Source organism: Protopterus annectens, chromosome 7.part0, assembly GCF_019279795.1.
Source record: "Protopterus annectens isolate FY-2018-M chromosome 7.part0, PAN1.0, whole genome shotgun sequence".
NCBI lineage: Eukaryota > Metazoa > Chordata > Ceratodontiformes > Protopteridae > Protopterus > Protopterus annectens.
Genome location: NC_056739.1, coordinates 1504272376 through 1504294377, shown reverse-complemented (window position 1 = coordinate 1504294377; position 22002 = coordinate 1504272376). Strand labels below are relative to the sequence as shown.

General features: G+C 45.5%; 1 protein-coding gene across 1 annotated transcript in view; it reads left to right on the top strand.

The window, feature by feature from the left end:
• BRPF1 (bromodomain and PHD finger containing 1) overlaps positions 1-22002 on the top strand; it is a gene marked incomplete at its 5' end in the record, with an annotated part of 1674836 nt that overhangs the window by 511689 nt on the left and 1141145 nt on the right. Inside the window, one exon of the mRNA XM_044076412.1 lies at positions 20755-20934. Within this exon, the coding sequence (XP_043932347.1) occupies positions 20755-20934 (180 nt within the window). The remainder of the gene's footprint in view (positions 1-20754; positions 20935-22002) is intronic.

The window sequence follows — 22002 nt, the reverse complement described above, 5'->3', positions numbered from 1 at the left end:
CTTCAACAGCCTTTCTCAGAAGTGTTCCTGCCAGGGATATTCTAGAAGCTGCTACCTGGAGTTCAATTCATACTTTCACCAAGCATTATCACTTACCAATTTTCTCTAAATCCAGAGCTGGCTTTGCCACTGCTGTTTTGTGTAGGGCCTTATAGCTGGTCCTATTGCTGTATAAATCCATCCTCCCAACCATAGCTTTGGGAATCTACCCAAATGTAATGACTGCAACAGTGAAACATGATGAACATAGTACAGTTGTGTACACTTACCATAAATGTAGATGTTCGAGTGTATTCACTGTTGCAGTCCTGGTTACCCTCTCTCCAGCCCCATTTTTATATAGATATATATATATTATATATATATATATATATATATATATATATATATATATATATATATATATATATATATATATATATATATATCGCCTACTCAGAGACGATCTCTGCCTAACATACAAAGCTATGTCAAGCCCAGAGCTGTTGGACATGCTCCATGTAAAGAAATCCCTAAGCCCTCCGAGCTACACGCTCTAGGGACCTAGACCTTGTCACCACAATAAACAGAACATGCTAGATTCCTGTCTCAGACACTTCCCATACTCTGGATCAAACTACCTATCTATATCAAACAAAGATCCTCATTAGCACTCTTCAAGAACAATCTTGATGATTCGATGGGAGATGGGAAATTCACCCCAGGGATCACTTCTGTAGCTCTGCCTGACAGGGGCACTGGAAAATAATTTTCTTGGGTGGCAAAAGCCAGAGTACTGTTTGGCTAGGCTTATTTAGGCCCTAGGGCCAATAGCCTAGTATCTACCTATGAATCAATAGCATAGTTAATTCAGCTAAGAGACTTCTTGCTCCACTTCTTCTATGCCTTGGGGAAAACTGTGAATTTCAAGAAGCGTAAATTAGAGCCAGTTCAAGCACTGAAGTTTGTAGGTAGTCATCTGGACCCCGTGTTTCAGATTGCCAGGCTTTCTGTTTCAAGATTGTCTGTCTTCAAGCCCATCAGGTTCTTCCTCAGAGGTCACCTGCTGCTCTGATTCTTTGCTTCATTGGGTTCAACGGCAGATGCCATTTTGCTCCTTTTTTGGTTTCTATACGAGGTACTTCAGTGGACTCTGTCCAGTTGTCTCTAAAAGTGCATCCAATACAGCATCTGATAAGAATCACGGAGGTCCATCTCCATCACATCTCATGGTAACTGACTTCCATTTTTATGCTGGCAGGACACCCCCTTGCTTTTTTCCCCTGCCAATGACCATGGTAACCACAGGCATCTCCCTTCTGCGGTGGGATTTCGAGGGAAGGATGGTCTAGGGTACATAGACCCAATGAGAGCCAACCTAAAATATCAGTGTTTTGTAGATGAGAGCAGTTTTCCTAGTGTTGTATGCTTTTTATGGCAGTCTTTCCAGTGGTAATATCCATCCAAGCAATGAGTCTGTTGTCTGGTATCTCAACAAAGAAATACAAGGTAAGATCACATTACTTTTTTTATGTTCGGAGAGTGTGGATGATGTCGTCCCAAAACTTTGATAGCAACACATATCCTAAGCAGGTCCACCATATTAGTGGAAAAACTGAGCCAGAATATACTAATGTCTCATGAGTGGTTCTTCAGTCAGTGGCATTAGTGATATTCAGCCACTGGGGCCAACCTTGTGACTTGTTTACAGCCCCATACAACAAGTGCAGCATTTTCTTTGCCCTTATCCATCAGTAGGGACATTCACTGAGAGAGACTGTATTCCATGCTTGGCTACCTTGCCTCCTGTTTGTGCAGCCACCAACTCCTCTGGTTGTCAAGTTCTTGCAGGAAGCAGCTTAGTGTACAGCGACTGTGAAACTTGTAGCCCCCCCCCTCTGTACCATACAGATTTTATTCCACTTTCTGTGGCCTCACCTGGTTTACCCGTATTGGATTCTAGATCTAATCGCCCATCCATCTGGCAAGACTCACATGGATCTCAAATCTCTCAAACTGACCACTTGGTTCCTCCATTTCCACGGATAGCCAGAAAACCCAAGCTGTTTTCCAGAGTAATCCGTAGATGTTCATCGTGCATACAGCTGCAGTCATAACAGATGGGTTTTCCTGCCGTCAGGCGGGTCCTCGGTCGGCCGAATTCCAAAGTCTAGGTCCGGCGTCGGTTGTCGCTTCTTCCCTGACGTCAGTGCGACATGCATATAAAAGAACCAGCCGACACCATTTTCTTCAGTCTTTCTTGCTGCGCGGTGCCCGAAGCAGAAGCAGTTCGCAAGTGCCGGTCGGCCAGCTCCTGAGATTACGAATATCTGCAACCGAAGTCTTCTTGAAAGCTAAGTACCCCGTTGGGGAAACTTTTCTTGCCTCTGACTGATGTCAGACAAAGTTAATAATTGTATTTCATGTGGGAAGCAAATACCGCATAAGGATATTCATTCCCTCTGCCTTCCTTGGTTAGGCCCAGACCACGACGTCTCGGCCTGTCGTTTTTGTGCTACATTCAACAAACGCACCATTAAGCGTCGGGCGGAGTTCGCCCAGCACTTTTTTGGCAAAAAATTTAACTACTTAATGTCGTCGGATACTTCGACTCCAGTTTTGACTAAAAGACGCAAAGATAAGGACCGACACACGAGGTCTGCGGCCTCTACCGACACCACGCCAAAGCCGACTACAGGTGGTCCGGTTCTCAGCGAGGCGCCTACGCAGCCCCTGACTACCGACGACACTTCATTGGCGGTGTCTTCTGTACCAGTCGCAGGCTCTTCGGCCCACACCCGACTACAGATACCGAAGCCACTCTTGGCGGTGAAACTCAGAGTTTAGACAGGTCTGCCTCCTCTCAAGGTGTCTTCAGGCCTTCCTCTTCTTTTTCCATCAAGGCTTTCACTAAGTCTAAGACAGCCATGCATTCTAAAAATCAAACCCCACAGGGCCCTTCTCAAGGCCCCATGCCTAAAAAGCAGATGCTCAAAATGGCTGAGGAATTAATTACACTTATCAGGGGTTCTCAACCCCCCCCCCCCCCCGGAAAAAAGCTCCAGAGTGGAGGAATAATCCCCCTCCTCGGATTCCGATGCAGAGGAGTCCATTCCTTCTGTCTCCCCCCCCCTGAGGATTACTCTTTTGGAGAAACCTTGCATACCTTGAGGGAACACTTCCATTGGGAAGGCTGAGTACTCAGACTCCAAGAAAAGGCTTAGGGATTTTCTCTTGCTCCCTCAGCACAGGCCTCTGGCTATACCTCCTGTCTTAGATATCCTTGATGATGTGTATTCGGAGTCCTGCCTCAACCCAGACTCTTTACCTCCAGCCCCAGTCAAGCCTGACAGGTATTACCGGGTTCCTGACTCACACCAATTCCTCTACAAAAGCCATGCGGCTGACCCAGAAACTATCTCACAGGGCCCCAAGGGAATTAAGGCCTCCACTGCTAAAAATCCATTACCTTCAGAGAGGGATTCCAGAGCTTTAGAAAGGTGGGGGAAAAAGGTATACACCTCGGCCACCTTATCCATGAGAGCATTAAACTGCCAGTTCCATATGTTAAAGTACCAACAGTTTCTGTTATCACAGTTGAGAAGCAAAATGTCACAACCTGAACAACCAGATTTGAAGGAGTTGCAGGATTTGATACATAGTGCAGAACAAGTAGGTAAACATACCTTGCAATGTGGTTTTGATGCTTTAGAGGCCTCATGTAGACCTTCTGTTACAGGATCAGTCATACGTAGACATGCTTGGCTCAAAGAGCAAACCTTACCAGATCATGTCAAAGCTAAATTACTGGATGCACCTCTGCAAAAAGATGTATTGTTTGGTGTTAAAGCTGAGGAGGTATTAAAGAAAATGGAGGAAAAGGCAAAATCATTGCAAACAGTGAAAGATTTCCTACAGGTACAACCTCCACGTTTCAGTAGAAATTGACCTTCTAAAAATTGGGCCTTTCCAGCCACGGACAGACCCCAAAGAGGTAGATACAGGCGCCCGAGGGGTAGAGGGCAATCTCAAGGATCGTTTAGAGGCAGACAATGGCAAGCACCCTACCCAAAGAGGTGGTGAGGATAGTTCACAGCCATTCAGAAAGCAGAACCAATGACTTTCCCCTTTGCATGCCAAGCAAGGCTCAAATGGCAGCACCTTTAGGCGGAAAACTGGCATTATTTTCAAAAAATTGGCATATTGTCACAAAAGACAAATGGATCCTGGACATTATAGACAGAGGCTACAGATTCCACATTCACACCCTTCCAAAAATGAGAAGCATGCCAAACCTGCCACACAATCAAAGGGCAGAGGCACAAAAACAAATTTCAGATCTCATGGACTTGAAAGCTATGCAAGAGGTACCTACACAAGAACAGGGTCAAGGTTTTTATTCCAGACTATTCCTGGTACCAAGGAAGGGCAAAGATTGGAGACCTATTTTGGACCTATCCATCCTAAACACTTTTTTACTCGTGCCAAAATTCAAGATGCTCACATTACAGCAACTTCTTCCCATGCTGGGCAAGGAGTCTTGGCTGGTAACATTGGACCTCAAGGAGGCATACCTGCATGTCCCAATCAGACAAGATTGCAGAAGATACCTCAGATTTCTTGCAGGTTCAACACATTATCAATTCTCTGCATTGCCCTTTGGCTTATCTACTGCGCCCAGAGTGTTCACGAAATGCCTGGCATCAGTAATTGCCTACTGCAGACTGCAAAGGATACAAATATACCCATATTTGGACGACTGCCTGATCCAAGCGGACAGCAAGCACATACTTCTATAACATCTGGCTTTTGTAATAAGGTTGTTGAATTCTCTGGGATACACAGTCAACAAAAAGAAATCAAGGCTAATACCCTCTCAAACAATAATTTTCCTGGGTGCCAACTTGGATACAAACACCCAGATGGCCTACCTCACACCAGAGAAACAAGGGTAACTGACTCAGTACTTCAGAAAACTGGCAACTTTCACCAGGCTGACTGCAAGGAAAATCCTGCAGGCTCTGGGATTCATGGCATCTTGCATCCTACTAATCCCATGTGCAAAGCTGCATATGAGGAAACTTCAATGGTACCTGAAAAACTTATGGTCTCAGCACAGCCACAGCTTGGAAACAATAATACCACTAATTCCATGTCTTCAAAAGGAATTTCTGTGGTGGGCTCAAGCATGCCAAAGAAACACAGGTCTCCCATTCTGCAAGCCTCAAGCAAGTCAAATCATCACAACAGACGCCTCGGATTACACCTGGGGGGCGCACATGACAGATCGGTGCATTCAGGACAGATGGTCCCAAAAGGAAAAGCACCTACACATCAATCAAAATGAAATGCTAGCAGTAATAAATGCTATTATAGCTTTCAAAGACCTGCTGCATCCAGGCCAGCTATTGATAAGGACAGACAACACCACAGTGATGTGGTACATAAACAAACAGGGAGGAACCCATTCATACCCCCTATGCAGGCTAGCCATGTCTCTTTGGAACATGGCTCTAGAATTGCAAATCGAGCTTCAAGCACAGTTCCTGCCAGGCAAGGAAAACACGCTGGCAGACAACCTAAGCAGAAATATGACAGATCCACACGAATGGAAGTTGCATCCTCAAGTTTTTTCAAAGATAATTCAAGCATGGGGAAGGCCAGACATAGATCTCGTTGCCTCCCACAGAAATCGCCAATTGGCAAAATTCTGCTCCAAGGACCTTTCATCCACAGTCCTGGAAAGTGGACGCACTCTCTTTCAGTTGGACAACAATGACAGTTTATGCCTTTCCACCTCTTCCTCTGCTGCCCAAAGTTCTATTAAAAACCAGAGCAGACAGACCAAAGATGATTCTCATCGCTCCAGACTGGCCAAGGCAACACTGGTACCCACTCCTGAGGAGCCTGATGCATTCCCCGCCATGGATCCTGCCTCTAATGCCTCTTCTACTGACTCAGCACAACTTCAAAACTCTTCACAGTCAGCTGAAAACAGTCAATCTAGCCACATGGAAGATTCCTTAAAATCACAACAGACCCTACTCTCCAAGGAGGTACAGGATGTCATTTTGGAGGCCAGAAGACCTTCTACTAGAAAAGCCTACTCCACCAAATGGAAACGGTTTTGTGCTTGGAATGAGAAAAAGGGCCAGAACCCTGGAATACTGAATTTACCTCAAATATTACAGTACCTAGCTGAGATGCTAAGCAGTGGACTTTCATTCTCTTCCATCAAAATCCATGCCTCAGCCATTTCTGCAGAATACAGCACTGATCCTCCTTTATTCTCTCACCCCCTCTTAAGACTAAGAATATAAAACCCCCAAGGAAACAACCAGTGCCTGCTTGGGATCTCAATTTCATTCTAGAGAAACTGACTTTGCCTCCTTTTGAGCCAGCTGCCTCAACAGAACTACAATATTTGTCCTGGAAAACAGCCTTTCTGCTGGCTATCACCTCAGCTCGCAGGGTTTCGGAACTACAAGCCCTCATGGCTGTGCAGCGTTTCATCATTTTCCATCAAAACAGAGTTTCCTTACGAACCAATCCTTCCTTTATGCCAAAGGTAGTATCCAGGGTAGCCTTAAATCAGGCTATCCACTTACCTACCTTTTACCCCAATCCTCAAAACAAAGGGGAGAGACTACTACATTCCTTGGACATTCACAGGCAACTACGTTTGGACAGAACAAAGCCTTTCAGAAAATCAGAGCAACTCTTTGTGTCCTATGCCACAGGTGCTCAAGGGAAGCCTATTTCCAAACAGACAATCTCAAAATGGATAGCCCACTGCATACGCTTTTGTTACTCTCTTCATGGTAAAACTGTACCTGTAGGCATCAGGTCTCACTCCACAAGGGCCACAGCTACCTCTGCAGCTTTCCTCAGGGGGGTTCCTACCAAAGATATTTTGAAAGCTGCCACTTGGAGTTCTGTGCATACTTTCTCCAAACACTATCACCTGCCTTTATACTCCAAATCTAGAGTAGGTTTTGCCACTGCAGTTTTGCAGGGCATCCTGGCTCCTCCTAGTTCCACCTAGTGCCTACCACCCCTATTTTAGCTTTGGTATTCTACCCATCTGTTATGACTGCAGCTGTATGCACGATGAACATAGTACAGTTTTGTACCTACCATAAATGTAGATGTTCGAGTGCTAATACAGCTGCAGTCCAGGTTTCCCTCCCTCCTTCCCTTCTGGGACAGTCCTAATGGCGAACACCTCCTCATACAACCTGATTGGGGTATTCTTTTATGGTGTATTTGCTTGCAACTACTGTTTTTTGATTATACTGCATTGCATTATTACATAAATTTATGTGTTGCCTTCCTTCTGGGGGCACCTGACATCTGGGGCAAGAAAAACTGAAGAAAATGGCGTTGGCTGGTTCTTTTATACCCCTGTCGCACTGATGTCAGGGAAGAAGCGACGACAACCGACGTCAGACCTAGACCTTGGAATTTGGCCGACCGAGGACCCGTTTGACGGCAGGAAAACCCATCTGTTATGACTGCAGCTGTATTAGCACTCTAACATCTACATTTATGGTAGGTACAAAACTGTACTTTTTTCTTCTCAGGAGACTTCCGACTGGAAAACTTATGGCAGTAAATCAGAAAGGTTTAGAATTTGGGCTGCTTCTAAAGATTCAGGTCATTTTTCAGCTTACTTGGATGTGATCTTGGATTTCTTTGTTGGCCTTTTTCACTCAAGGGCAAGCTAGTTAAAAGTCCAGCTGACATCCATTTGTTATGTTCATATTGGTCAAGATCATTCTCCTATACCTTCCATGAAGTTGTTTAAAGCATTCTTAAAAGGGTTGCTTCTCCTGAGACCACCTTTGAGTGATAGTCCCTTCTTGGGATCTTACTGATGTTCTTCGTGTTTCACTGTTGCAGTCATCACATTTGGGTTATCCTGCCAGGGCTAGCCCTCAGTCGACCAGAATACCAGAGGTTTAGTATTTCTATGTCGGTTGCTGTCGCTCCAGGACTGACGTCAGGTCATCAGAGGTATAAAATCAGGCAGCCGACGCCATTGCATCAGTCTTTCATTTCGAGGAGCCCGAAGCAGAAGCAGTTCCGCTACCTGAGTTTTCGTTTCCGAATTGAAATTGAAGTCTTCTAAAGCTAAGTACCCCGTTGGGTATCCTTTTTTCTTGCTCTAACCAATGTCAGAAAAAGTGAACAATTGTCTTGCCTGTGGAAAGCAAATACCACACCGAGACTTCCATTCTTACTGCGTCACCTGTTTAGACCCAGACCATGATGTCCCCTGCTGTCACTTTTGTGCTTTGTTCAACACCAGAACTACACGTCGTCGGGCCCTTATTGTAGCTAGATATTTTTGCTCTGTCCTCAAATTCCGATAAGGATAAAGACTGAGACAGACAGCACAGGTCCAAAACTCCCACTGACGCTTCCGTTAAGCTAGTCGTTAGTTCTCCGGGCCTCAGTGAGGTGCTTTTGCAGCCCCTGATGCCCACTTATGTGGATTCACAGGCCATTACGGAGACCCTTTCAAAGTTCGGTATGCCACGAAACTCTTCTTTGACTAAGGATCCTGTGGATGTCTCTACCTTGGATGGGTCCAGAGCCGCTGAGCAGGCACCGGGTTCCGAGGAAGTATTTTGCACTACCGCTACTTGACACAGACCTACTTCATTCACATCTTCAGTTCTTTCGAAAAATACCGAGTTTCTAAGGCCCATGGTATGAACCACACCCAAAAAAACGACCCAAGCTCAGGCACCTACTTCCTTGCCTCAGCTACAAATGCTTAAAATGGCAGAAGATCTTATAATGCTTATTAGGGGAAGCCAGCCTACCCCCTCCTAAAGAAAGAGACTTGTCCCCAGTAGTTTCATCTGAACAGGAGTCCGATGACTGATTCCTCTGAATATGAAGATATGCAACCTCTCTCTGCTTTTGAGGATTCTGATGCAGAGGAATCCATCCCTTCAGCCTCTCCACCCGAGGACTTTTCCTTTGGGAAAACTATACTTTAAGGGAGCATTTCCAATGGGAGCATTTCCAATGGGAATGTCAGGACTTATCCTCAGTCAAAAAAAGAGACTCTGGGAATTCTTACATCTACCACAGTACTGACCTTTGGCCATTCATCCTGTCCTGGATGATGTTTTCATGGAATCCAGTCTGACTCCTGACACCCTTCCTCCTGCTGCCAGGAAACCTGACCGGTATTAGAGACACCCCCCCCCCCCCCCGACTCTCACAAATTTATTTTCAAAAATCCTACTGCTGAACCCGAGGTCATCTGTCCAGGATCTAAATGTATCAAAGCAACTTTAGCTAAGAATCCCACCCCCTCCGATAGGGATTCCCGAGCATTAGACAGATGGGGTAAAGAAGTATACACCTCTGCTACTTCTGCCATTAGAGCATTAAATTGTCAGTTCCACATGCTGAAATATCAGCAACATACCATGGAACTCCTCAAACAAAAAGTATCTTCTTTACCTGTTTGTGCAGAAAATAGTTACAAGAGTTGATGCATTCTTGCAAATCAAGTAACTAAGCACACCTTACATTGTGGGTTTGACTCCCTAGACGCATCTTGCAGGGCAGCAGTCGCTGCTTCTGTCTTTAGAAGGCATGCTTGGCTTAAGGAACAGACCTTGCCTGGTCATGTCAAATCCAAATTATTGGACACACCCTTGAACAAAGACAATTTATTTGGCACTAAGGCAGAAGAGGTCTTAAAGACGGAAGAAAAAGCTAAATCTATGCAGACAGTGAAACACTTCTTGCAGGTCCAGCCACCGAGGTTCAGTAGGCATTGCCCCTCCAAGCACTGGTCCTTTTCTGCCCTTCCTAGCCAGCTCAGTCCAGACCCAGGGGAAGCAGACCCACCAGACAACCCCAGGAAATGCAGAGATCTAAGCAATGGAGTTGCTCTTCTTCAAAACCAGGGAGTGCAAAGCCACCCCCTTATGGTAAGATCTCACAATGACTTTACACTTCCAACCCCTCCCTCTGCCCACCTGCTCGTGCCCCAAGGGGGAAAACTCTCCTTCCACGCAAGCAACTGGGCCACCATTACCAACGATTACTGGGTCCTCAACACAGTGTCCCAGGGATACAAATTTTATTTCCACACTCTGCCAACCCCAAAAGGGTTCCCAGATCTTCCTCCAAACCAGTGGGCAGAGGCCAAAAAGCAAGTCCTTTCCCTGCTCTCCATGAGGGCTATAGAACATGTTCCTGCAAAACAAAAAGGCCAAGGTTTGTACTCAAGACTCTCTTTGGTACCCAGAAAAGAGGGCACATGGTGCCCCATCCTCTATCTATCCATTCTAAACACCTTTCTGGTGATACCAAAATTCAAAATGCTCACCCTCCAGCAACTTCTACCTATGCTCTCCAAGGATGCTTGGTTAGCCACCCTATATCTAAAAGAGGCCTACCTACACATCCCTGTCAGGGAATCATGCAGGAAATACCTATGTTTCAGGGTAGGATCTATGCACTTTCAGTTCTCTGTGCTTCCCTTCGACTTATCTACTGCTCCCAGAGTAGTCCCAAAATGTCTGGCTCCAACCATTGCTTTTTGCAGACAATGAAATACCCATACTTAGACAACTGTCTGACTCAGGCAGATGAGAAAAGCTCCTACAGCACCTGACCTTTGTAAATGACCTACTGACCTCCCTGGGGTATACTATCAATGAAAAGAAATCAAAACTAGTCCCCGCACAAAAAATTGTATTCCTGGGAGCAAGCCTGGTCACAGCATCCCAGATGGCATTCCATACTCCAGAAAAACAAGCCTACCTGACAGGCTACTTCTCTCAACTAGCCACCAGGACCCAGTTATCCACAAGGAAAATCCTGCAAGCTGTAGGGTTCATGGCCTCTTGCATTCTACTCATTCCATATGCCAGACTGCATATGAGGAAACTACAATGGTACCTAAAAAGCCTTTGGTGTCAGCACACTCAAGACCTGGAAACTCTTCTACCACTGATGCATTGTCTAAGGAAAGATTTTCTTTGGTGGGCAGCAGCATGCAACCACAACAAGGGACTTCTCTTCTCCAAACCCCATGCTGCCCAGACCCTCACCACAGATGCATCAGACTGTGCCTGGGGTGCTCACCTGGATGGCAGATGCATTCAGGGCCAATGGAGCCCTAATCAAATACATCTGCACATCAACCAAAAAGAGAGATGTTAACTGTTCAGCACACCCTGACAGCTTTCAGACCCCCTACTCCCCCTGGGCCTCCACTGCTCAAAACAGACACCACCACAGTGATGTGGTACATCAACAAGCAGGGAGGGACTCTATCTTATCCTCTCTGCAGGCTCGCCATGACCCTTTGGCACACTGCCTCAGTCATGCAACTGCACCGGTCAGTACAATTCCTGCCAGGCTCTCTCAACTCTCTGGCAGACAACTTGAACAGAAACCTGCTAGACCCACACGAATGGCAGCTAGATCACAGAACCTTCACCCTTGTAACCCAGAAATGGGGCACCCCGAAGGTCGACCTCTTCCCTCCCACTCCAATCAGCTCAGCAAATTCTGCACCAGGGAACCTCACAGCAAGGCCTAGAAAGTGGATGCTCTGTCCTTCCAGTGGATAAACCTGTCAGTCTATGCATTTCCCCCTCTACCACTCATTTCAAGGGTACTGCTGAAAATAAGGGAGAAAAAACCAAGGGCAATCCTGATTGCCCCAGATTGGCCATGCCAGCACTGGTACCCACTGCTTCGCAGCCTGTCACCCTTGCCACCATGGCACTTTCCTCAGATCCCTACACTCCTGACCCAGAGAAATTGAGAATTCATGCATCCCAAATTGCAGACCCTCAGCCTGGCAGCCTGGCTTATTCCCTGACTTCTCCTCAAGCTGCCAGCCTAAGCAAACAAGTTCTAGATGTTATGCGTGAGGCCAGATGCCCCAGCACCAGAAAATCCTATGCTGACGAGTGGAAAAGGTTTTGCACCTGGATCCAGGCTAAGGGAGCTGGAACAGCACACGCTCCCTACCTTTCATCCTGGATTACTTGGCAGACCTACTACACAGGGGTCAATCCTTCTCTTCCATTAAAATTCATTTCTTAGCCATCTCTGCTCATTTCATCAGAAAGCCACCTCTGTTCTCACACCCTCTCATCAAACAGTTCCTAAGAGGGGCTAACAACTTAAGGCCACCCAGAAGAGCTCCTACCCCAGCTTGGGACCTTAACTTTGTGCTGGAAAAGCTAACCCTGCCCCCCTTTGAGCCTGCAGCTTCAGCAGAGTTAAAATTTCTCTCTCTGAAGATAGCCTTGATGTCCCTCAAGGATGCATCTGCAGTCCTTACCAAATGGGTTGTCCTGTCGTCAGGCAGCCCTTCGGTCGGCCGGATTCCAAAGTCTGGGTCTGGCCTCGGCTGGTGTCGCACTTCACCCGACGTCATAGCTGCAGTTCTTCGGGTATAAAGGCATCAGCCGACGCCATTTTCGTAAGTCTTTCTTGCCGCGTGGCACCCGAAGCAGAAGCTGTTCGCAAGTGCCGGTCGGTCAGATCCAGAGATTACTACTACCGAATACTATCAAGACTTCTAAAAAGCTAAGTACCCCGTTGGGGACTCTTTCTTGCCTCAGCCGATGTCAGAAAAAGTAAATAACTGTTTAACTTGTGGGAAACAAATACCTCATAAAGATTTCCACTCTTACTGCTTACCTTGTTTAGGCCCAGACCACGACGTAGCAGCTTGTTTAGCCTGTGCTTCTTTCAACCGATTTAACGCTTAGGCGTCGGTCGGAGTTTGCTGAACAGTTTTTCGGCTCAGATTTTGCGTACATAATGCCGTCGGATCCTCCAACTACTCAAATTGTTAAGAAACGCAAAGAAAAGGACCGACACTCGCGGTCCGCGGTTTCGGCCGAAACCGCGGTTAAGCAAACCGTGAGTGTCTCTGTTTTGGCCGAAACCGAGCAAACGGTTCAATCTTCAGCCGAATCCATGACTACTACCGAGGCCCCCTCTACCCTAGTTGAATCGGCCTCTGAAGTTTTACCTACTACTGTGGTTTCACAAGATTTATCGGACACCATCCCTTTGGATGTTTCCACCCCAGCACGTGGTGCTGCTAGGCCTCCTGCAGCCATGTCTATAAAGGCCTTTGCCAGGGCTAAAGCAGCCAAAACTTCTAAGACTGTGCCTGTTAAGCCCCCCTCTCACAGGCCCAGTTCCAGTTCCCAAATGCTTACTCTGGCAGAGGATCTCATCTCTTTAATAAGAGGATCCCAATCTCACCCAGACAGGGCCTCTCAACCTCCAGAAAAGAGACCTACAGCAGAGCCTCCTGAGCCAGGGTCCTCGGATGACTTTTCTGATGATACAGACAATACAGACCATCCAGAGGCTCCTTTTTCTACTTATGAAGATTCCGATGCTGAAGAATCGATTCCTTCTGCCTCTCCACCAGAGGAATTTTCCTTTGGGGAAACTTTACATGCCATGAGAGAGCAATTCCAATGGCAGGGACAAGATTTCTCAGATTCAAGAAAAAGGCTTAGGACCTTCTTACACTTACCGCAACATAGGCCTTTAGCTATACCTCCAGTTCTTCCTGTTGTGGATGATGCATTTAATGATGCTTGCACTGCTCCTGATACTTTACCTCCAGCCCCTGCTAAGCCCGATAGGTTCTACAGGGTCCCGGACACTCATCACCATTTATACAAGGCTCCTTTTGCTGATCCTGAGACTATCTCCCAGGGGCCTACGGCAGTAGCTTCGACCTCAGCGAAAAACCCTCTCCCTTCTGAAAGGGAATCCAGGTCCTTAGAGAGATGGGGTAAAAAAGTATACACCTCTGCTACTCTCTCAGCTAGAGCATTGAACTGTCAGTTTCATATGATCCAATACCAAGAGTTTATGCTTGATCAGTTAACTAAGAAACTGTCCTCTGATGATTCCTTAGATAAGAAATATGTTCTAGAAATGGTGAATAACATTCAGCAGGTTAGTAACCATTCCTTAAAATGTGGCTATGATGCACTGGAGGCTTCATTTAGATCAGCTATGACTGGCACAGTTATAAGAAGGCATGCATGGTTGAAAGAACAGGTCTTGCCGGATCATGATAAAGCAAAACTATTAGATGCTCCTATGGATAAGGTCAGTTTGTTTGGTTCTCCTGCCCAACAGGTACTGAAGAAAATGGAAGAGAAGGCAAAATCTGTACAAACAGTGAAAGATTTCTTACAGGTTCAGCCCCCAAGGTTTAGCAGGAACTGGCCTTCCAATAATTGGTGCTTTCCAGACGCCTATAAAAGTCTGAGAGGCAGGAATAGGCGAGCAAGAGGCAGAAATCAATCCAGAGGAGGTGCCTACAGGGGACGCCAGTGGCAAGGCAACAACCAACGAGGCACAGACACAACCACTACCACTGCAGCAGGACAATCACAGTGACTTGGCTCTGACACCGCCTACCAGGGAACAAATAGCAGCACCCTTAGGCGGAAAGTTAGCCTTATTTTCAAAAAACTGGCACTATATCACAAGAGACAAGTGGATTTTGCAAACTATAGACCAAGGCTACAGGTTTCATTTCCACACTTTACCAGTAAAAAGAGGAATGCCAAACTTACCACCAAATCAAAAGACAGAAGCTCTAAAACAAATAGCTCAATTAGCAAAGATGAGAGCTGTGGAAAGGGTACCACCTACAGAACAAGGCAAGGGATTTTACTCCAGACTCTTCCTGGTACCAAGAAAAGAGAAAAATTGGAGGCCTATTCTCGACCTGTCCGCTTTAAACACATTCATCATTGTTCCAAAATTCAAAATGCTAACCCTACAGCAACTTCTTCCCATGCTGGGCAAGGAGTATTGGCTGGTAACTCTAGATCTCAAGGAGGCATACCTGCACGTCCCCATACGACCAAATTGCAGAAGATACCTCAGATTTCTTGCAGGATCAGAGCATTATCAATTCTCAGCATTGCCCTTTGGCTTATCTACTGCGCCCAGAGTGTTCACGAAATGCCTGGCATCAGTAATCGCTCACTGCAGGCTTCAGGGAATCCAAATTTATCCATAACTGGACAACTGCCTGATACAAGCGGACAACAAAAACAAGCTGACACAAGACTTACAAAGAGTCATTTGCTTACTATAAGCCCTGGGATACACAGTCAATTTAAAAAAGTCAAGACTGATACCATCCCAAACAATAACCTTATTGGGTGCAGAATTGGACACAGTAAAACAGATGGCATTCCTAACTGCAGAAAAACAAGAACAACTTCCTCTCTACTTCTTGGCATTAACAAAGCAGAACAAACTAACAGCAAGGAAAGTACTGCAGGCCTTGGGCTTCATGGCATCCTGCATAATCCTGGTCCCCCATGCCAGACTGCATATGAGAAAGCTACAGTGGTACCTAAAGAATTTATGGTCTCAACACAGGCACAGCTTAGAAACTGAAATACCACTAATTCCATGCCTGAAACAAGAGTTCCTATGGTGGGCTCAGGCATGCCAGTCAAACCCAGGTTTGCCTTTCTGCAGCATTCAACCAAGCCAAACCATCACAACGGACGCCTCAGACCTCGGTTGGGGGGCCCACATGCTGGACAAGTGCATACAAGGCTTATGGACTCCAGATCAGCTGCACCTGCACATAAATCAAAAAGAAATGCTGGCAGTAAAACTAGCAATCCAGAATTTCAGACCATTCCTCCAAGAAGGCCAATTGATGATAAGAACAGACAACACCACAGTCATGTGGTACATCAACAAACAGGGAGGCACTCATTCATACCCTCTATGCCGAATGGCTCTGGACCTATGGAATTTGGCTCTGAGTTACAACATTCAGTTACAGGCAATATTTGTACCGGGAAAAGAAAACATCCTAGCAGACATGTTAAGCAGAACTACCTCGGATGCTCACGAATGGATGCTACACCCGGACATATTCAAGGCCATCACAAAGAAATGGGGACTGCCACAAATAGACCTATTTGCATCCCCACTCAATCACCAGCTCAAGAAATTCTGCACAAGGACATACCACCCACTTGCTTGGAAGGTGGACTCTCTATCTTTCAGTTGGAAAGGCCTGACAGCATATGCATTCCCACCTCTTCCTTTGATGCACAAGGTACAGATTGGCCAAGACAACATTGGTATCCATTACTGAGGAGCATGTCTCTAGGGAAAACGTGGACACTACCCCTGATTCCTTTGATGTTAACTCAGAACGACTACAACATCCCGCATCCAAACCTGAAAACTCTGCAACTGACTGCCTGGAACATTACATAAGAGCAACTAACCCAGATTTATCCCAAAGGGTTAAAGACATTATCCTTGAGGCCCGCAGACCTTCAACAAGAAGGAACTATGCAGGAAAATGGAAAAGGTTTCTCATTTGGAGTACTGAAAGGGGGAAAGATGTGTCAAAGGTAGACATTGCCAACATCCTGGAGTATTTGGCAGAGCTTCTCCATACAGGCCTGTCCTATTCCTCCATCAAGATACATGCATCAGCTATTTCTGCAGAATACAGCTTGATCCCCTGTCTTTTCACATCCTCTACTCAGGCAGTTTCTGAGAGGAATTAAGAATGTAAAACCTCCTAGGAAACCACCATTACCAGCATGGGACTTGAACTTTGTGCTAGAAAAATTGACACTCCCCCCTTTCGAACCAGCAGCAACAGCAGATCTTCAACACCTATCCTGGAAAACTGCTTTCCTGCTGGCAATTACTTCAGCAAGAAGGGTTTCGGAACTACAGGCTTTAATGGCAGTACAACCCTTCCTAATCTTCCATCAAGATAGAGTGTCCATGAGAACTAATCCTACATTTATGCCTAAGGTGGTATCCAGAGTGTCTCTAAACCAGGCAATCCACCTACCTACCTTCTTTCCCAATCCACAAAACGGGGGGAAAGACTGCTGCATACCTTGGATGTACATAGACAGTTGCGCTACTACCTGGACAGAACCAAGGGCAATAGAAAAACTGACCAGCTTCTGGTAGCATATGCAACAGGAAGGGAAGGAAAAGCAATTTCCAAACAGACAATCTCCAAGTGGATAGGAAATTGCATTAGATTCTGTTACTCCTACCATGGAAAGCAAATCCCACAGAACATAAGGCCTCATTCTACAAGGGCTGCAGCCACTACCACAGCTTTCTTACGAGGAGTGGCTACCAAGGACATTATAGAGGCTGCTACTTGGACCTCCGTGCATACATTTGCCAAGCATTATAACTTACCTCTATACTCTAGATCCCGAGCAGGGTTTGCCACTGCTGTTTTGCAAGGGATCCTAACTACACCATAATTTCTTCTTCCTCCTCCCTAGTTTGGCTATGGTATTCTACCCATTTGTAAGGACTGCAGATGCATCCTTGAAGGACATAGTACAGTTTTGTACCTACCATAAATGTAGATGTCCGAACAGGATAGCATCTGCAGTCAGGATTACCCACCCTCCTTCCCCTCTGTTGTATTCCTAGGGTATTTGCCCACCTAATAGCTAGCTGGGGGGGGATCTCTTATGGTGTATTTGTTTGTATATATGTACATACATGCTTATTTTTTGTTTGCCTTCTACTTTTTTGAAACATTGGCATTTATCCAAAAATTTAGCTATCCAAGAGGGCAACTGGCATCTGGGGCAAGAAACACTGAGGAAAATGGCGTCGGCTGATGCCTTTATACCCGAAGAACTGTAGCTATGACGTCGGGTGAAGTGCGACACCAGCCGAGGCCAGACCCAGACTTTGGAATCCGGCCGACCGAAGGGCTGCCTGACGACAGGACAACCTATTTGTAAGGACTGCAGATGCTATCCTGTTCGGACATCTACATTTATGGTAGGTACAAAACTGTACTTTTCTGGCCATCACTTCAGCTAGAAGAGTATCAGAGTTACAAGCACTTATGGCTGTAGAGCCCTTCATTTTCCATGCTGACAGGGTCTCCCTTAGGACTAACCCATCCTTCATGCCTAAAGTGGTGTCCAGTGTGGCTGGTTAATTTGCCCACCTTTTTACCTAACCCACAAAATAAGGGGTAAATGATTCTGCACACTCTAGATGTGCACAGGCGGCTCAGGTTCTATCTGGAGAGGACCAAATCTTTTAGAAAAACTGATCATTTGCTAGTCAGCTTCACTGCAGGGGCACAGGACAAGGCCATTTCCAAACAATCTCTAAATGAATAGCACACTGCATCCATTTCTGCTACAAACAGCACAGGAAACCACTCCCAAAGGGGGTCGGATACATTCCACCAGAGCAACCTCCACCTCTGCAGCTTTTCTCAGAGGGGTCCCCACCAGGGACATCCTAGAGGCTGCAACATGGATATCTGTTCATACCTTCACCAGGCATTACCACCTGCCTATCTTCTCCAAATCCAGGGCAGACTTTACCACCGCAGTCTTGCAGGGCATACTAGCCAGCCCCCAGTCATCTTGACTGCCTCCACCCTTTTCTTTAGCTTTGGGAATTGACCCAAATGTGATGACCGCAACAGTGAAACACTAAGAACATAGTACAGTTGTGTACACTTACGATAAATGTAGATGTTTGAGTGTATTCACTGTTTCATTCCTGGTTTCCCTCCCTCCATCCTTTTGTCTCTCTCTACTCACAAGGAAATTTTGGTATTTACTTTCTAAGGGTGGTCTTCCACTGTAACTTAGCTCCCTATTGGAGGCTCCTGACAGGGCAAGAAAAACTGATGTAATGGTGTCAGCTGCCTGATTTTATACCCCCTGAAGACCTGGCATCAGTTCTGGAGCGACAGCAACCGATGCAGAAATACTAAGCCTCTGGTATTCGGGCCGACTGAGGGCTACCCCTGGCAGGATAATCCAAATGTGATGACTGCAACAGTGAATACACTTGAACATCTACATTTATGGTAAGTGTACACAACTGTACTTTTTGCTGCAGGCATTTAGCCTGCAGCCACAGTGGACTTAACATTTCTATCTTAAAAGACCCAGTTCTTACTCTGTTGGTTCTGCCAAGCAAGTGCCAGAACTTTATGCTTTGTCATGCAAACTTCATTATCTACTTTTTCATAAAGATAGAATATCTTTATGGACTAATCTTGCTTTTTTACTTGTGGTTGTCTCATAGAACAAAGAGCATCAGGAGGTCTGACCAATTTTTTTACTTTTCCAAAGCAAAACTGGGACCAGAAGTGTCTATGGTCACCTTGTCTAGATGGCTTACTGACTGTTTCCTCTCATGTATACAGTGTCTGTGGGTTGTCCTTACCATCCAAGTCCAAGGCCCACCCTGTAAAGGCAGTATATGCCTAGCAGCTTTCTTTAGTAACACATCATTGGATGATATCTGCTCTGTATCTACTTGGTTCCCTGCTCACTTTTGTTGCACACTACAAGTTTGCTATTCAGTTGAAGATTACAGCATTTGGCTCCACCATCCTCTGAAATGTCTTTCTGTAGTATCACCTAGATTAGCCTGGCTGGGGGCTCTGTCTCACAGGTTGAGACTTCAGATGGGCAGAAAAGACAACACTGGATAGAAAAGTTATGTACTTACCATAATGCTAGATCTGTGTTGTCCACTTCCCTCCTCCTCAACATTCCTTCCCTCCATCCCCCCTTTTTTATTGACATTTTGCAGCTTACTACCTCTAGAGGACCTTGTGAGCCTTCCTTTGTTAGACCTCATCAGATCTTGGCATTTTGTTTTTTTTGTTTGTTATATTTTAGCTATGCCCAGTACAGTAGAGGGGCTGACTTGATCTGAGAAAATTAAGTAGTGCAGGACAATATGAGATACGAGCTTGAGCTTTGGAGCCGAAGTCTGAATTTGCTGGCCTCAGATCTGATAACCCTAGAGGGTGACTGACAAAACCATGGTTCTAATGTTATGGTAAGCACACAACTTTTGCATAATGCTAGGAATTCTATCTACATGTTAGTACCACAGGCCAGTTGATGCAAGTTATAATGGATATAAGTTCTCATCTCAGCAGTAGATTTTTTTCAGCTATTTGTGTCTGTTTTTTGTGGTGTTCCTACTGGACCACGCAGTTTAGTCTATGAAGCCTCTCCCCATATGGTGAGTACTGTGATGCATTTTTCCTCTTCTGGTTGTGTGATGAGATCCTAGAATGGTGCCCTCGTGTGTGGTTTGGTTAGGATTTTGAGCTTTAGCCCTGTTAACTTTGTGACAGCTGTGACTTCCATATCATGTGTATGTCTGGAGATGCATGCTTGCTTCCATAACTCTACATGTGCTGTCCTTATTTGCTGCTAGTGCATACGAAGTTGTCATTGTCATCACTATAGACTTATCTCCCATGGTAGGTGAGTCATCATTAGCTGCTCCACTGTCTCCTCCTGATGGTCCCTTCTCCAGTGTCCAGGCAGCTAGTTGAACTCCGGTCCCTGTATGCTACTGAGATGAACTTGACTGTGACTTTATATTTTTATAGCTTAGGATTAATTTTGCAAGTGGGAGCTATTTCAGAGATCAAGAATTGGAAACTGCCGAGACTGATTTTTGACCCAGGTCTAGGGGCTGCAAGAATAGGTCAGAAGGAACATGCCATCATGAGTTTGAACATTTGACAACTTTGGGGAGTTACTCAGGAGAGAGGGATTTTAAGTGTTAACCATATCCAGAAAGCCTTGTATTTCAGCTAGCTAGTATGGTAAGTACTCAGATCATTCTTGGGAGGAAATGTTTAGTGAACACTGTTTTCTGTCAGTATTAATCAGAAGAGGCATCTTGCTTTTTTTTGTTAAGGTATCTGGGGAGACTCCATCTTCAGCTTTATCAGTTCGTCTTCCACAGCGAGATTCTGAAGACAGAAACTGGGCATTAAAAGAACAACTGAAATCCTGGCAGAGACTTCGACATGACCTGGAAAGAGCCCGCTTGCTAGTGGAACTGATACGCAAGAGAGAAAAGGTCAAAAGGGAGTCGGTAAGGTTGTTTGAGATCATTTGTTCCTTGGAGTATTCTGCACCCTAGTCACATATGCATTGTATAACTCAGTAAATATTAAATTGGTTGAGACAGCATGATTCTTGTATGTAGTAAGATGTTCAAAACAAACTATCTGTGGTGTTTTTGTCTTTAGTAGTGAAATATTTTTCATGTCTAATGTCATATAAAAATTTGCCAAGCATAGGTTGAGAGAGTTGACTGTTTTGCTACTATTTAATTTATGGAAGATTTATTGGGAGTCTTCCTGCCAGCATTAGTTGATTTACAAGACAGCACAGCTGCAACATCTAAACCAAATAAAGTTGTAAACATTTAAAATGTGCTTTATGAAACAGTGCAAAACAGCAAAGAAACCTTTACATCCTACACCAGTTACTTCCATGATCTCATGAAACTCTCCTGTTGTCCAACTTTCACAACCTCACAGTACAGTAGAGTAGAGCACCTGTGATAAAGCAAGCTCAGATGTATTAAGATGTCGATGACCTAAAACCTACAAATGCAATTAAATAGAAGCAATGAGTTTGAGATCTAGATAGTCAGTGCATGACCAACAGTACTACTCCCTTGACAGCTTTGGTAGTGTAGAAGGATAAAACTTGGCCCCAGGGGACCAGCGTTACATTACAGGCTCAGGTGCTTGACTGAGCTGACAGGGACGATGTCATGCCTCCTTGGGGGAGAGAACAGAGCAGGCTTCATGCTGCTACAATCCCCTTTTGTCCTGAGGATTGCTGTTTGGGTCACCAAGACACTGTTTGGTGGTAGCCTTCGTTAGTGTGTGCGCAAGAGCATTGTTTCACAGGGAGGGCATTGTTTGTCATAGCAGTGGCTGGAATGCTTGAGTTGAACATATATCAAAGCTGCCTGTATGATTACTCCTTCAGATGGCTCACACTCCTGTACTGTATCAGAGTAATTCCTGAATGCTCGGAATTTGGTTGGAGAGAGGCTTGATGGTTAACAGGCACAGGGGCAGAAAGCTGTATGAAAAAATAACATTCCCTTCATGAACTGTTTAGGTATGATGCTTTTTGTGCATTG